Source organism: Zonotrichia albicollis, chromosome 6 (genome assembly GCF_047830755.1).
Source record: "Zonotrichia albicollis isolate bZonAlb1 chromosome 6, bZonAlb1.hap1, whole genome shotgun sequence".
NCBI classification, from domain to species: domain Eukaryota; kingdom Metazoa; phylum Chordata; class Aves; order Passeriformes; family Passerellidae; genus Zonotrichia; species Zonotrichia albicollis.
In genome coordinates, this window is record NC_133824.1 from 14,155,445 (window position 1) to 14,171,993 (window position 16,549).

Genomic DNA, 16,549 nt, shown 5'->3' on the forward strand with positions numbered 1-16,549 from the left:
GAGGCTAAACTTTAAACAGCCTTGAAAGCAAAGAATAACTGTTCATATCTGAGCAGAAAAAAAAAATCTGGAACAAGGTATAACTAACTGTATTTGTATCTCTCATAGCCCTAGGTATCTATATTTTATGTTTCTCAAAGAGTAAACTTGCTCTATTAGATTTTTCCACCACTTAGATCTCAAATTGTAAGCAGGCTTGATGATGGTGATGTTGAACACAAGCAAGATAAAATAACCATTAGGCATCTGAAAAACCATGGCTGGAGACACTGCCCAAAGAGGAAAAGACAATTTCTTCTCACTTTCACCACACAGATACTGCAACTTAAGCAGACAGAATCAAATTCCACCAAAAATAAGGAAGAAAGTCAAGCTATCTCTGCTGCAACAGCGATAAAATGGCCCAATATTGAAATGCAGAGAGTTGTAATGGAGGTACATATTGACCTTTATTTTTCTTTCAGCGGGTAGCATGAAGTGTCAAAGAGTTATTGCTTTAATATCAGCTGAGATGAGGCCATTTGTTGTGGTGCATGTGTATCCAGGAAATCGCTGCTCTAACCATGTTTTTAGAAGCACTTTGACACTTTATTAAATCTTCTTGATGCTCTTTCAGCACACAGTGGTCTCTCTAGGCTGAGTGAACTGCCACGTAGGTTAGGCAGGAAGCTTTCAGAAAGAGTTCCTTTTCAGGCAAGTCAGCATCATTTCCAGCTTGACCCAGCCCATAAAGGTCCAGTGCCATTTTCTGTCCACTGGTATAGCTAAACACAGTTGTGCTGCCTTTAAAAATTATAGAGGGCAGGATAAGAACCACAGACTTTATCACTCTGGAGATGTAACTGTACAAATATTTTTTCTAAAATTAAAACTAGTCACTGCAGAGAAGGAAATTCTCACAAAGTTTATGACAGACAGTGACCAAACATAGGGTAATTTCCCCTCATTTAACTATAATTTTATAAAATCACCTACTGGGTGTGTAAGGCTAATAATTCAATTAATCCCAGTCATGTTGCCACCTGGATTTACAGAGTACGAAAGCAGGCACTGTTAAACCTCAGCTTGGAATTAATTACTCTAATAGCTGTAAATTCCACTGGAGCCAGACATACCTCACAGAATTGCTGTGGTTGGAAGGGACCTCTGGAGGTCACCTAGTCCAAACCTCTGGTCAAGTAGGATCATGCAGAGTCAGCCGTCCAGGACTATGTGCAGATGGCTTTTGAATTTTAACAGCATGGACTCTCCACAATCTTTTGGGGCAACCTGCACCCATGCTCAGTCACCCTCACGTTACAAATGTTTCCCAATGATTAGAGGGAAAGACCTGTGTTTCAGTTTGTGCCCATTGTCTCTGGTCCTGTCACTGGGCACCACTGTCATCTTTACACTCTTCCTTCAGGTATTTGTACACACAGTTAAGATCCCCCACCATGAGGCTTCTCTTTTCCAGAATGAGCAGTCCCAGCTCTCAGCCTTTCCTCATACAAGAAATGCTCCAGTCCCTTACTCATTTTAGAGACCCTTAGCTAGAGACTCTGGCAGCTCCATCTCTTCTAATGATTTCAAAACACATTTCATTCTAGTTGGTAACACAATAACATGATAGCATACTGCTGAAATAAATAATCCACGGCTCAGATCGGTTAGTCACATGATTCTTTGCACAGACAAGGACAGCCAATTGAAGGCATTTATTTCTAATCAGTACCATGTTCAGGCTGCCACAAAAGTGGTTCCAAAACCACTGCATTTTAAGAGTTGAAATAACTACTTTGGCACAATTAAGTCAGATAATCTGAAATTAATTTTTTAGTTAGGAATGATTTTTACCAAATAGATGGGAACTACTCTATGTTGGAACATCTACATTTTGCAAGAAACTGATCTTGATAGCATTCCTTCAAAATTCTCTGCAGGAAGGCTATAAAAGGGAAATAAAAAATGACTTCAAATGGAAGTAATGCTCCATTGCTTTTCTCCTCATTATGAACTTCACTATTGCAGCAGTTCATCCTGTCATAATAATAAATAACCATACACCCACCTCCCATTAAACCGTGTAATTCTGTTCAGAATACATTTCCCCACATATGGAACTTTTGAAACATAGTTAAAACCTTGTTCACATTGTAACAATCTCACACAAATTGGATTGCATGAGATCAGGAGCAAAATCCATTCCCATTCTTACATGTATGTGCCACAACAATTCAGCCAGCTGTTTGTCCTGTGTCCAATACAGGAGGACAACATTTTTAAAACAAAGAGTTTCATGGAGCATTTTTCAGAGAAGATAGCTCCTATGAACTTAAAAATGAGCAGCAAGACGAATTAAGATCTGAAGGAAATGGAGAGGACTAAGAGACTCACCTGGATGCTGGGCGGGGAGCGATTTTTCCGGGTGGTAGTGGTCGCCATCGTGGTTGTGGTTTCCATGACTGTCGTCGACATTTCCGGTGGCACCGATGTTGTGGGTGTTGTTCCCAAGATGGAAGGGACTTCCCCAACGAGTCGGACGCTTCCATTGATTTTAATGTTGGGGTTGTTCTCTGCCGCCATGTTGAGCACTTTCAGGCCATTGTAATAGAGCCCGGAGAGCTGGCCTTGGAAGAGACGCCCTCTGTCCTTCCCTCCTATGGCTATTTGCGCCTGGGTGTTGAAGATCGTTAACTGTCGTCCTAGTGAAGGGGGGTGAATAACATTATTGACAGACATTTCCTCCAGTTTGCATACTACATTGAGCCCTGGCCCGAAGTGATGGACAAAGGAGAATAGATTCATTCTTGGGAGTGTATATGATGACTGTAGAGAAACAGTATGGAAGTGTGGTGCCTAAAAGTCATTAATAAGGATGATTAGCCTGGAAGTATGAATACCAAAAACTGAACCTTATACCTCAGCATCCACTCACACGTAAAAACTCTGGAGGATCTTGAGAAATCTGAACCTGTTCTTTTAGGATTGGATGGATTTTAAACTACAAATAGGACTTCAACATGTGGCTATTTTTGTACTATCAATTCAAAGTGCAGTACCTGTCAAGCTTTAGCCCATAAATAAACCTCTTTTTGGACTTTTTGGTTAAAGCAGTAGAATAACTCATAAAGCCACTTTTAACAATGCCAAGGTTTCAAGGGTTGGCTCAAAAACAGTAAAACATCAGGTAAAAAGGAAACAATATAAGAATTAAGTAGGAGTGTTATGATAGGATCAGTCATAATCTTTCACCTGCAAACTTTGTGTTATGAAGGCTTGAAAATCTAAACCCAAGAAAGAACACACACAAACATTTCTGATGTCTCTGAAAAAGCAAAGCTTTTGAAATAGTGAGGATAACAGTGCTTCAGATGGTTAAGCCCAAGAATGGCTTACTCCTCTCTACAGAGAGTGAAATTCAAATGTAGGCAGGGTTATGTGGTTTAGTTGAGATCACATCTTGAGTGTTACAAGAGGTCCAATACCATATGTAATAAAAACCCAATTATTAAAAATAAATCTAGTAACAATTGCCAATTCACCTAGTTCTGCAGGACACTTACATCACATTCAGCCTGGACTGCTCTATAAATACTGTTTGTGTCCCAGGCTGCACCAGGTTTACCATGTTAAGAAATAAATTGCTTCGTGAAGTGCAAAGGCAGTACCTATAATTTCACTATTCCTCAAAAGATTAGGGGCATGCCACCTGAAATCTGCTGAATTAGCAGACAGCCAGACTGGACATTGCTCAGAAGGGTTATCAATGTAGCTTCAAGTCAATCATCATTTAAATATCTTGCGCTTTTCCATTTTTATGAAGTTTGAAATATGTTTTCCGATCCCAATCCCACTACCCAGTTTTCATTTGCCACTTTCTGCCTAGTCCAGGCTGATGAGCCAGTACAGAATGCAACCAGGTAGGAAAGCAGAACCTATGATCCACTGCTCATTCCTTCACAGCCAGTGGTTAGAGTAGATCAAAATACATGGGGGAGCTCACCAATTTTGGTCGTCGTGGCAGGTCTCGAAGCCAAGTGGTGATGCGGTGTAGCATCATCTTATGGTAACAGGATGGACCATGGGGAAGAGAATGGGGACAAGAGAAGAAATGTATCTGAAAGTAGTTCCTGTCCCCAAAGAGGGCCCTAGCTAACTAAGCAACAGTATATGGAGAGGTGTAACACACAGACATGTGGAGGAGGACTGCACATCCCCTGTGCTCCTCACTCTCAGATTTGTAAATGGAAAATCAGGAGTTGGACAGGGTGGAGTAAGTGCATTGATGAGAAATGAGAAATAAAAATGGGGGATATCCTTCCCCTGCAAAGTGTTGAAACACCTGATGCCATGTTCTGCATCTCAGGAGGTTTTAAACTTGCCAGAGGCAACATGTGTCTGTTAAACATCAATAAACATGCACTGAAGCCACACATCCTCAGAATGTAAACAGAGCCTTTACTCTTGTCTATGACAAAAATAGGGCCCAGTAACAACATCTGTTAAGATATTAATCTCTCTCAGCCCAGCTCCTGTCTGAATTAGAGGAAATGGCACTGTACACTGTAGAAGGTCAAACTCCTGTCCCATATCATCTCCTCAGATCTTGCTTTTCTTTTCTGCCATGTTGTGCTTTGGATTTTTTAAGGGATATGTAGTAAGAACTTTACTACATAATTTCTCTAAATATGTTCCCTCCCTCCAGCACTATAGTCCTGTCCATATTGTCCCTGCCCCCAAAAACTCAGACATGTCACTTGCAACTGTTCCCTTCTTCCCATCTCACACATGATAGAGATAAAGATGAGTAAAGAAGGGAATTAGGAGTAAAGGGACTTATTTCACTAATCTTGAGATATTATCCCTAAAAACAGATGGAAGATAATGGTCAGTTCAGTTTTCCATTTGCTTTTCCATTTCTTTCTTCCCTTGAATTCATTTAGTATCTTTTTTCATCTTTTGCCAAAGGGAAGAAGGTGGAAGGTGATAAAGGACAATTTTTGGCTTCTCCAGGTAGGAGAGCTCCCCAAACAAGAGTAGGAGTCGAGTTCTCTCACTTTTACTGGAGGATTATGACTCAGCTCAGGATATCAACTATTCTAACCTAAGCTCATAGCATAGCTTTACCTGTCTGTCATATTTCTTGCATTATTTGCAAGAAGGAAGACTAAGTATATTAAGCTTATAAAAAAGAGACCATGTCTCCAATTCTGGGCCTTCATCTCCATCTTCTAATGTTGAAAGAAAGTGTACACCAAGGAGGTGACTTTTTTCCAGCAAAAATAAAAAAAAAAAGAAATTTGATTTTGTATTTTGGAGTCTTCACTGTTAAATGGTTTTCCAGATCAGGATTCATGCATTGCACCATACGGTTAATGCTGGAAACCACACTAAAAATGTGTTTGCTAAAAGAACAATCACTTGTTGCAGTCACCTACTACTTGAAATTCCTCATTCTTTGCTCTAAGATGGTGTGCATGTGCATGGTAAAGACACCAGGGAAATGAACATGGAATGAGAAAAATCTTTGGAGAGAATATGAATTCTGCCACCATGTGTCTGTTCTGATCATTCTTTGAATGGAATTTAGATGAAGCCTTTTACTTCCCCCAAGTAAAATTTATCTGGCCACTGAATTTTATTGATGAACTATTTATATTAGTAAATTCTACTAGGTTTGTAATTCAATTCTGCAGTCCTTTTTTTTCCACAGAGAACTCTTCCTACTGCTATATTAGTGTCATACTAAAGAAAAATAATGAGGTGTTTTGTAAGCATTCTGAATAGTTCAGGCTCTTGTTTCTTTGCTCTCTCATTGTCTTCTTCATTTGGAAAATGGAATTCTAATTAAAAATACCACAAAGAAATCCAAAGTGCAACTTTGTCGTAGCACTAGAAGAGATTTTGGGCCTGATTTTGCAAATCCTAATTCATACTAATAGTACTTGCTTCAAAAGTACAGCCACTTACATCAAGGAGACTTTACAGGTAAGAGAGATTTGAATAATTAAGTACTTCTGGGATCAATCCTTTTGATGAGATGCTTCTGGGTCTTTATTAGCTCATCCAGTTGCAGAACAGGTAGCATCTGTGCTTTAGCAGACACCAAGTATTCTGCTAAGGAAATCTGCTGGATTTATGACTCTGAAGTTGAACAATTTAAGACTAACGCTTCTTTTTATATTCACATACATAATATCAATTAAATTAATAGCATTTAATATTTTGCTTATTACTCATGCAATTCCAGACTGTAAACCTGGGCTCTTAAAATTATCTTAAACTAATTAATAGAATTTAAAAGCCCTTCAAAGCCAATAGAGATGCCACTTCAGAAAGATAATGTGTTATATTTGTTTTCCAAGAATGAACTATTTCATTATCATGAATAACATAGCAGTACCAAAGGAAGACCAAATCTACAGCATTGAAAAATGTCAGTCAAAAAGTGTTTCATCTTACCTCGCCCAAGCCAAGAACTGACATGGGCAAGACAGCTGTTCTATATATGCTGACTCTCTGATGAATCTATTCCTCCATCCATCAGTTTGTCTTGCTCCATTTTGAAGCTACCCTTTCACTCACCATCTTTGTAAAGTCCTCTGACAGAAGGTTTCCATGTTACATTAATTGTTAGATGGATGACCAGACAGATGAGCAGGCTGGTGAACAGCTATATAAATTACTCATTCTTATATTTTTTTAATTTGAGTGGTACCTGTATTGCTGAAAATGTCTATTTTGGAATGAAACAACCAAGTTACATTGTCTCAGATGCTACCCTGCACAATTTCATTCCCTGATACATAATGGAAAGACTGAATTTCCCTACACTTTAGTAAAAACATAGCCCTATCCTTCTAGCCTGATCACATCCAGTGCTTTGAGAGTGCCTGAAGACTCAAATACTGTCTCTTTTAGACTCTAGTGCATGTGTGATTGTCTTTTAACAAAGCATCAATATCCACAAAAGGTAGACTTCAGTTCAAAACTTCAGGATGGATTACAAATGAAAGTGTCTTGGCATGCTCTTAAGCTCAAACTTGCAGAAGCTGTGACATAAAGTAAAAGATTTTGTGGAAAACCAAAAATGAAAAAAACAAAAAACCAACAAACCCACAACCAAACCAAAAGAAAAAAAAAAAAAAAAAGATGGGTTTCTCAAGCACATGAATTGCATCAAGGAATTAGACATGCATCTGTTTTAACAAAATTGAGGCAATCATTGTCTTTAGTGTTAAAGGGACTTTAGCAATTCAGACTTACCAAAATTATTCTCTTTTTAGTGTTAAACTTTATTTATCTATTTTAGTTTGATCTTGTAAATTAATAGGGCAACCCACTGAGACTCAATAGCATTTTCTGTTTATTGTTATCTTCAAATTTATTCACAATTTAGCTGAATTAACTGTGTATGACATACTGGTGATAAAAAAAAACCAATTCTGTTTTGGTTACACAAATATTTTTGCCTTTTTTTTATTAATACCTTAGCTTTAGTTTTAAACATTACACCTTTGTAGACCAAACCTGAAAAGTGAGCAACACTGCCAGCTCTCGTTAATAGGAGTTAATAGGAACTGAGTGCACACAACACTTTGCAGGATCAGGCCCTTCATATGAAAATATTTTGACTGGATTTAGCCATATCCTTCCTGACCTTAATTCATACTGGATAAATCAATTTGTTAATTCAGCTGAGGTTAGAAATTTGAAACAGAACATAAATTATATTTTTCCAGTCCGACAAGAGATTGGTTTTCCTTCCTGGAAAATGTATTAACAACCATAGTCTAAACTAGCACAGAAAATGCAAAACCTGAGTTCAAAGGTCACCCTCTTTTATTAGCTGTACTTTCATAAATGGAAGCAAGAGAAGATTGTGTTCTGCTTTGTCTAGATTTCAAGGCAAGGAGTCAGTCACAGGGTTTTTGGTTTTGAATACCATATTTACTAATAGAGGGAGAAAATCTTCCTCACTTTAACTCCACTGTATTACCAAGAGCCTAGTTCATGCCCTACTGAAATCAGCAAGTTATTCTGTTAGCTTCAGCAGGCTTTAAAATGGGTTCTACATCCAAGATATTTTATTTTTATGTCTCCAAATTCCTTGCAAGAAAAAAAAAATTGCTGTTCTGACACAAGTCCCATTTCAAAAGGTCATGGACTGTATGCAGAACTTTCACTCAAGCCATCTGGACTTATTCATGTTAACAAGTTTTTTTGTTGAACTGAGGCCAATTACTCCAGGCAAACCCACAAAATTAAGTGGCACTGCCTTAGACTAAGAATTTGAGACGTATTTTAGACAAATATCATTTGACTCTTCAACCTGTACTCCAGACATAGCATAAAAGCAACAGAACAATAATTTTCTCTGTCTCCCTGCCTGTAATTTAAATGAAAATGTTAAAAAATGTTTTCTTTACAACATTTTTTTAAAAATCATTTAATTATATTAATACAACTAGGAAATAAACAGCCATAGTGGCTAATCAGACTCATGAGAAAAATCAACTTAAAGGAAGTGGTTTACAAGTAGATTTGAAAATCTTTTAAGAAAACTTCAATAAAAAAGATATAAATGTAGCTCAAGCCCAAATTAAAATAGGAAAATCATGCAGTGGTTAAATTGCCATAATACATGTTGTTGCTCTTCACTCTTCTTCATTTGGCTTTTTTTTTTTCAGAAATCATCTCCTGAATTTTTGCTTGTTTGTCATTGCTATTACAGCAAGTTTAGAATTTCGTCCCTTTAACTGCATTTTAATAGCAATGTATTATAGCATGATTTATCAACATATGGCAGGTGGAAGCTGACACAAATTATAATGAAAATTAAAACACTCATTTATGCAGCAGGCGATTATCATTTAAGAAACATTTATTTGCAGGCTTTAAAAATGAGAGTTTAGAACCAAATGGGTTTAAAATGAAAGTTTTAATGACTGTTACCTTTTTCCTGCAGCCACTCCTCTACAGGCCGGTTATATTTGAAGGGGATTTTCTGTTTTACCATTTGGAACCGTTCACTATCAGTGTTGCCTTTAAAGTTTAAAAAACAGCTTAAAAACAATCTGTAAAGTCAATGAAATAGTTAAAACATCCTAGATTTTTTGGGTTTTTTTATGACCTTATTTAGCTATAGATAAATAAGTGCACACGTGTGTACATATATATATATATATTTGAAAAGAGAGAGATTTATCTTTAGTAGAGTGGAGAATAGTTATACACCCAATTGCCTGAGATTCTGGAAGGTCAAAGAAATTAAAGCCTACAAAAAAAAAATTCTCAGATTCTCCTCAGAGTATTTGTTTATCCAAATTGGTTAGAAGGCATGTGCAATTTGTCTGCAATGTGAGACCTTGCGTGAACTCAGTGCCATGAGTTAAAACATTCTGATCACACTCTGGATCTGACTGCATATGGACATGGCACAATATGTCAGTCACGTAAACACACAGTAGAAATTTGAAAAACCTTCTTGCACTGGTAAAAGACGCGTTAGGACTAGAAACCCAGTAAACAGGAGAAAAAGGAAAGGAAGAAAATATAAGAAATCGAAGCCAAAGTATCTAATAGAATTAGTTTAAAAAAAAAATCCAAACACCTAAGAAAGGAAAGATAAACAGAAAAAAAGAGAAGTAAAATTTGAAAAGAGAAGAACTGTTAATTAAGGATACGTGAAAACTCCTCTGTTCAGTTACCAAAGACTTGGGCCTGTTGCCAGAATAAAACAAATGCTTAAAAACTAATTTAAATAAAAGCAGAAATAATTGGCCAAAATGTAAATTCCGGAAATTACAGTTCCACTGTTCCATGTTGATGGATAACAGACTCATCCATTAAAGTGTGCTTTGGTGGAAAGCTCCTATTACTTGCACAGCACAGAGAGGCACAGGATTCACACAAAGCCTCTGTCCAAATTCCCTAGCTACTGGAAAATTGCACAGGTCAGATAGAACCTCTAGTAGAAAGGAGCAGCTCAGTTTGATGGTGCTAGGAAAGACAGTGAACAAGTGCCATCATTCTGCTTTTTTATCTTCTTCAGCTAGAGTAATTTTCTGATTAATTCTAATTTTTGCCTCAAGTATTATTTTTACAAAAACTCTTCAGACAGGCATAAGAGGTGTCCTTTTTTTACATGCAACATTATAAAATTGTAGAAAAAGGATTAAGCCCACAACTTAGTGAAGTAATGCGACCATAAGCAGAAGTTCAGTAAATCAGTTGTGCTCCAGTATGTGTTTTGAATAAATGGTGGTCAAAGTCAGTAACTGCTCTGCACAATTTGCAGTATTGCCTTTAGAGTCACACATATAAATATCCTAATGGGGCTTCACATTTATTTGACTTTCTGAAACAGATGCTGTAATCTTTTTTCAATATAAAGAGATATCAATGAAAAAAAGCGTAATTAAAAGCTAAATCATGGAAGTCCAGCCAGTCAAGAGCAGACACGGTCATACTGCAGGGAATATGCAGTGAATCTCATGTGTTTGATCACCCTCACTGCATAGCTGTTGCTCAGAAATGCTGCCAGTGAGTGTGAGGGACCTGCTGACCACAGCTGGGCTCTCCAGCAGCACCTTGGGACTCCTGACCTTCTGCCGCACGTGAGAAGCACGAGAGCAACATGCCAGATATAGTCCCACAAGGATTCATATGACCTAATCTTAAGGAATATTTGTAAAAATCATCATCTATATTACTGTAAGCTGAGCTGTAAGGAAAGCAGAAATTTGCATTTGGGTTAGTATCTCCAACTATAGCGAGGGACATTTAGGAGCCTTGCTGCTCATTTGGGGTACATGGTAAAAAAGAAGCAAAAGCATTTAAGAACAACTTTACTGGCCCAGTTGCTTACTACCTTCCTGAAAAGTCAGATGACTTTTTACTTTCCATATTATATATTAATTGTGGGAAACTCCTATTCCCCATTGCAGAAATATCTAATTAAGCACCATCTGACACACATTATTGCTCCACTTTCTCTGTTGCACCTCAGATGCCTGCCATATACACTTGGATATTCAGGTAAACTAAAAGGAAAAGATAAAATTGAAAATACTCTCTGAGTCATCTGCCAAGTCATATTTAATAATGTACTGTGGTGACTTGGAGTCACTCACAGAAATGAAGTTACATTTAAGTACATTCCCAGCTCTCATAATTGATATCATCACCACCAAAAGTCAATTCTATATTTCTATGAATACATATTCCTAAACAGAAAATATGAACCATGTTCAATCCAGGAACCCATAAAAAACTGATAAAGAAGAGCTGAGTTAATATAAACAACAAAAACAAACAAACAAAAAAAAACCAAAAAAAAGAAAAAAACTCTACCTAAAGCTAAAGAGACAGTAACATTAACAAAACAATGATATTTGATGTTTATTAATAAGAAACTGAAATCACAGTTTCTTTTCCTGCAAATTCTGCCATTCATTTAAGCCTAGGGGCAGCTTACAGGACAGGGAAGCAGACCCATTGGTTTGTGGAGAACAGAAAAAAAAAATTAAGTCAAGCTCACTATGAAACCAATTTTTTTTAAGATCAGTTAGCAAGATATTCAGCTTAGGCCTTTTCTCAACACGCTCATCCATGCCCACCAAAGCAGATCAATCTCATAAATGCAATCATAAAACATTCTGCATCTCCTTTAGGATTTTTTTTGTTTAGTTGCAGTGTGCCTATTTTTTTTTCCTTTTTTTGTGTACAGGGAAAGAGTACTAGGTCATGAAAATTCTCAGAAGACATTTCAATGGCACTTAAAGACCTTAATTTCTCCCTCAACTCAAACTTGAAGACTTACAAAGAGGTTGCTACTGCACCTATTTTGCATGTGATAGTGACAGACACAGTTTTGATAGAAATAGGGGTTATTCCCCACTTCATAGAGTACATTTTTGAGCTAGGACTGGTTACATAAGTGCATTGATAATAAAACGTTGATGGGCAGGCACGTTTTCTATAGCCCCAAAGAAATTTTCTAACACTATTTGCAAGCAGCAAGAAGCTCCACTGTCTTCATCCATATCAGCATGCACATAAGTAACCTTTTACTGCTGGAAATAAGATCTTTTTCAGAATGAAGACAGTTCAGAGGAACACTAGAGTCAGCCAGGGGCTGGCATGGACTGCTTCTTCCTCTATGTGAAAGGCTGACTGTAGAAAAGAAAAAAATGTGGTGAATTGAAACTCCTCAGAAATAGAGTCTGTCAAGAACAGGCCAACAAGACTGAGGTAAAAAAAGGAAGTGGGACAATCAAAAAAGACATGATGATGAAAAATGGGTTTCTTATAGCTCTAGACCTTCAAGAAAGCCAGAAAGGACAACTATTCCCCACCACATCTTTAAAAACTTTTTTTTTTTTAAATCAGGTTTAATTTAATTTTATTATGTTATTATTATGCAGATATATTCAGCGAGATTAAAATACATATAAAAATCATACCTTTAAAAGTGATGAAAAATTGAAGGGCATTAGAAAATTCAAGTAGGTTTATATTGCAACATTAGTATCTGATCTATTATATTTTGGTTTGTTTTTAAATTTTATTTCAGACATAAGTAAGACTGATTTTTAAAAACATGTGCATGAGAATGTGTTTACTCATATACCCAATTACAACAGTGAGCTAAAGAACAACCTTTTCATTGTTAAGTACTTAGAATAGCCATTAAATATAACCAATAGAGCCACACAATTATTAAATTAATACCGACTTGGAGTTGTGCTTTAAAAAATAAACACAACATTTGATATGAGAGCTCAAAAAGGAAATATCATGGTTTGCAACACGAAGTAACATAAGTTCGGCATGAAGAAAGCTTATTGAACCTCTAACAGCTGAGGCATGATGTGATTAAAGGTGTTTCTCATCCATCTTCATACACATAAATTTTAACAATCCTTTTGTGACCTCAATGCAATTTCTTTCTATAGTTGAATGATACAAACATTCAAACAACCTTTTCACGTAGCTAATATAGATTCTGTCTTTTTTTTCTTTTTGAGTCCAGATTTGATTCCAGGCTGTTTTTCAGAATAGAATACACAGGATAGAGTGGTTTAAATTTTCAGAAAATACTCCTAATCACATAATTCTTCTGCGTTCAGAATCAATGTGGGTCTCAAAGGTCGCAGGATATAGCTTTTTTATAGTAAAATTGTGTTGATTGGTTTTGCCACTTGTGATTTACTAAATATTTTCCTCCCATAGATTCTAGCTGCTTAAATGATTCAAGTACCAATAGGAAAGGCTCATTTTAAATAAGTTTCCTCTTTTTTCCTTCAACCACATAATAAATTCCTGTATACCAATATGCCTTAGATCTGCTTAACAAACTTAGCCTCTTCTAAAGAACTGTGCCTCACAAACACATTATTTTGCCTATTTTTATTCCTTTTTTCATGCAAAAATTCTAAAGCCAACTGTGAAGACTAGGATTAAAAGAAGTCTTTTGTCCCATTTAGGACTTTTTTTCAACAAACTGATAAGCAATCAGACTTTTATGACCTCAAGGATTTTAAGAGTAACATCTTGAAATCTTCTAGATTCTTGAATCTTGGTTAACCTGAATATTCTAAATATTTCAAATACCATTGCTAAGGACTAAGTACTTTGGAAAGGAACATGGTAGAAGTGCTCTATGTTTTTTTGGGTTTTCTTGGATTGTCCCTCTTTTTCCAAAGGAAATGTGGAATCTAGTCATAAAAATAAGGGCCTACTGGTCAAATATGATTGGTTGCTGGCATTGTGTCTTTTTTTCTGAAGCCCTTGGTATCCCTGCTCTACAGACTATATTGATAAATAGATCAGATTCACTTTGAACTTCAGCTTTTGATAATCTTCAATTTAGACAAACTAAAATGAGGGGGGAGAACCCCAAAATAATTTGCTTGTGCCAATCACTCCTGGCAGTTCCCACAGGAAATACTTTTTATGTGGTGCAAGAGTCCAAGGGACACAGTTTAAATCTGCTCATGGGCAAAGCAGAATTTTCTTCCAAAAGGCTTCAGTGCTGGAAGATGTTATTCTTTTGTGCTGACGGTTCCTTTAAGAAAACAAGCAAGCTTTATTGCATTAAGCTTATTTCTAAACCAAAATGGAATCTTAAGCCAAAGAAAGTAGAAGAACAATTGAAACTCTGAAAAATCTGGCTTCTTGGCCTAGACCAATCATAATGGCCTCTTAGGTGTGAAAGAGAAAACCAGAAAGGTTCCAGCAAATTGCACCAGGCAGAAAGAAAGTACTTGCTTTTAGGTGGAACATTAATCCATCCTGATGTGTTGTCAAATCTGTGAAGATGCTGAAAAGAATACCACAAGAAAACACTCATCTGATCTAAATTACTGTCACAGGCTGTTCTATGGAGCAGAATTTTCTTCATTGCTTCTAAGTCTCTAAAAAGAATGAGACATTTTATCTAATGAGCAGTTATTAAGTGAAAGATGCTACAGTGATACTAAGGATTTAAAGAAACATCTTGAGATCAGTGTTGAAGCTTTAAAATGTTTCCACCATTTTCCCCATATTGTAGATGGAATATCAGTAGGAAAAGGGCTTGTTAACACCTAGTGTTTGACAGCTCAGTTCACCCAGCAGCCTGTAATGCCAGCTCTCTTTGACTTTTTATGGATGCCCATAATATCACTAAGATTTACACACACTTAATTGACATCATCGTGGGAGAGAAGCAGTCTGCTACAGCATGAAAAGTGTACATTTGATGGGTAAATGCTCTACTAACACAAATTAATCCAGTTCAATTCAACTCCAAAACTCTCCTAGGGCTGATGCTCTTTGCCCTGGAAAATGAGACTTGCATGCGTCATGGAGAAGTTGCCATTTCCCCTCTGATAAAGGGAACAAAAGTTTCCCAAGTGTGCTTGTGATTGGCACAGACTGAACCTCTTTTACCACTTCTATTTTCAGGCAGCTGCACTTGAAAACCTACAAGTTATTGAATTGCTCAATTTTCACATTTCCTTAAGTACATATTTTGTTTTAAATACTACGAAGTACAACCACTATTTGTTCATAGCTTGTATGCAATTAGATAAGTGACACAAGTCTATTAGTAAAGGATTGGGATCTATTTTTAAGACTAGACCTTCCTCCATACATCAAAAAGGAATAACAACACTTACAATCAAGTTTTAGCATCAGGTCTGTTTATGTATAGATGTTTATTTTGTTGTTTTACTGTAAGACCATATTGTGGTTTATGTTATATAACATAGAGAATGGTTGCACTAAAATCCAAACATGCAAAAAATCTCTACTTACAGTGGCTTTAGAAAACACTTGAAAAATGTCCAAACCTGAAACCACAGATGTGGCTTATACAAAAAAACGAGACAGGATGGCCATGCTAAACAAAATAATTACAAGGCAGATGATCTGGAATCTTTCTAACTATCACAAGCTGTCCCTCTAAAAATTCTTGTAAACCTTCAGTTTTGCCTTGTATAAAAGGAGAGCTATAGAAAATTAATTACAATCTGGGATTTCATTTCATTTTAGTGAATTGAAAAATAGACAAGTCTTAACATTGTTTAGCTTTGCTTCAGTTCTTGGATATTATATTCTTCCCCTGCCTTCACTGTTCAATAAAGTTGCATCTTTTGCTACTGAATTCTCATTTTATTTCTTGTCCTCATTTTCCCCTTAGTCCTGGATGCCCTTGACTTTATCTTCAATTTCCTCTGATCACAATGTTTGCTGGGAGCAACACCTTTTATTCTGTTCATCTCACTATGGACTGGAGTTAAAAGCTGACCTTCACACTGCAACCCTCCTCAGCTCACTGCCCTCATGATAACAGAACAACAAGGTCTTGGTAATGTAGGTACTAAAAATATGAGAAAAAATTAGCAAGCAAGACTCCAACAGTAAAAATTATTCAGGCAGCTGGAGATGTTTCTAAGTCTCTAGTTCCTTGACCAAAATCTTTACAACGCCACCACTCCCTATTTTTTCTGATCTATTTTGACCTAAAAAACTTGAGGTTCTAATTAAAAGTAAAGCACCATTCAGGCCAAAATCATTGGGAAATTCAGAAGCAAACCAAGAGACAGGAGTTTCAATGTCTGTGCAGGAGGTATAGCTAACGTGGACCACAGTGACACTAATAAGACTAAGAAAGACTTGAAGAAGTCATCTAATTCAATGCTCTGCCCCAGGACAAGATCAGTAACATTTCAACCTCTCTTAGATTAGTCTTTCAATTCTGTTTTGGATGGCTGAGAAAATAAGTGCCTTACCTTTGATAATCTAACACAGAACCACAATAGGAGCAAAATGAAAGAAAACTCAGACTAGCAAAGGTGGAAGAAGGTTAATCAAACCTTTTCAAGCATCCAGAAGAAAAGAAGTATTGTCAAAAATGTGACTCATTTTATATGTGCACATTATGCTGAATCACTTCAGCCCAGTAGAATTTGAGGCCATGGGCATGAAACAAAAGCAGTCTGCTTTAGTTCTCATTTGAGCTATGTTGGAAAACTGAACTAGTGTACAATGCAGAGAAAGCAGTTACCAGTTCAAC

General features: G+C 36.7%; 1 protein-coding gene across 22 annotated transcripts in view; it reads right to left on the reverse strand.

Annotated features, from left to right (window-relative positions):
* Window positions 1-16,549, reverse strand: part of NRXN3 (neurexin 3) — a 970,824-nt gene that overhangs the window by 106,333 nt on the left and 847,942 nt on the right. For 11 of the 22 annotated variants that reach the window (XM_074542536.1, XM_074542544.1, XM_074542534.1 and 8 more), the window contains 3 exons: window positions 8,938-9,027; window positions 3,986-4,042; window positions 2,377-2,684 (listed from right to left, as the gene is read on the reverse strand). In XM_074542536.1, coding sequence (XP_074398637.1) covers window positions 2,377-2,684; window positions 3,986-4,042; window positions 8,938-9,027 — 455 coding nt within the window. The remainder of the gene's footprint in view (window positions 1-2,376; window positions 2,685-3,985; window positions 4,043-8,937; window positions 9,028-16,549) is intronic. The other 11 variants (XM_074542547.1, XM_074542541.1, XM_074542540.1 and 8 more) reach the window with 2 other exon arrangements.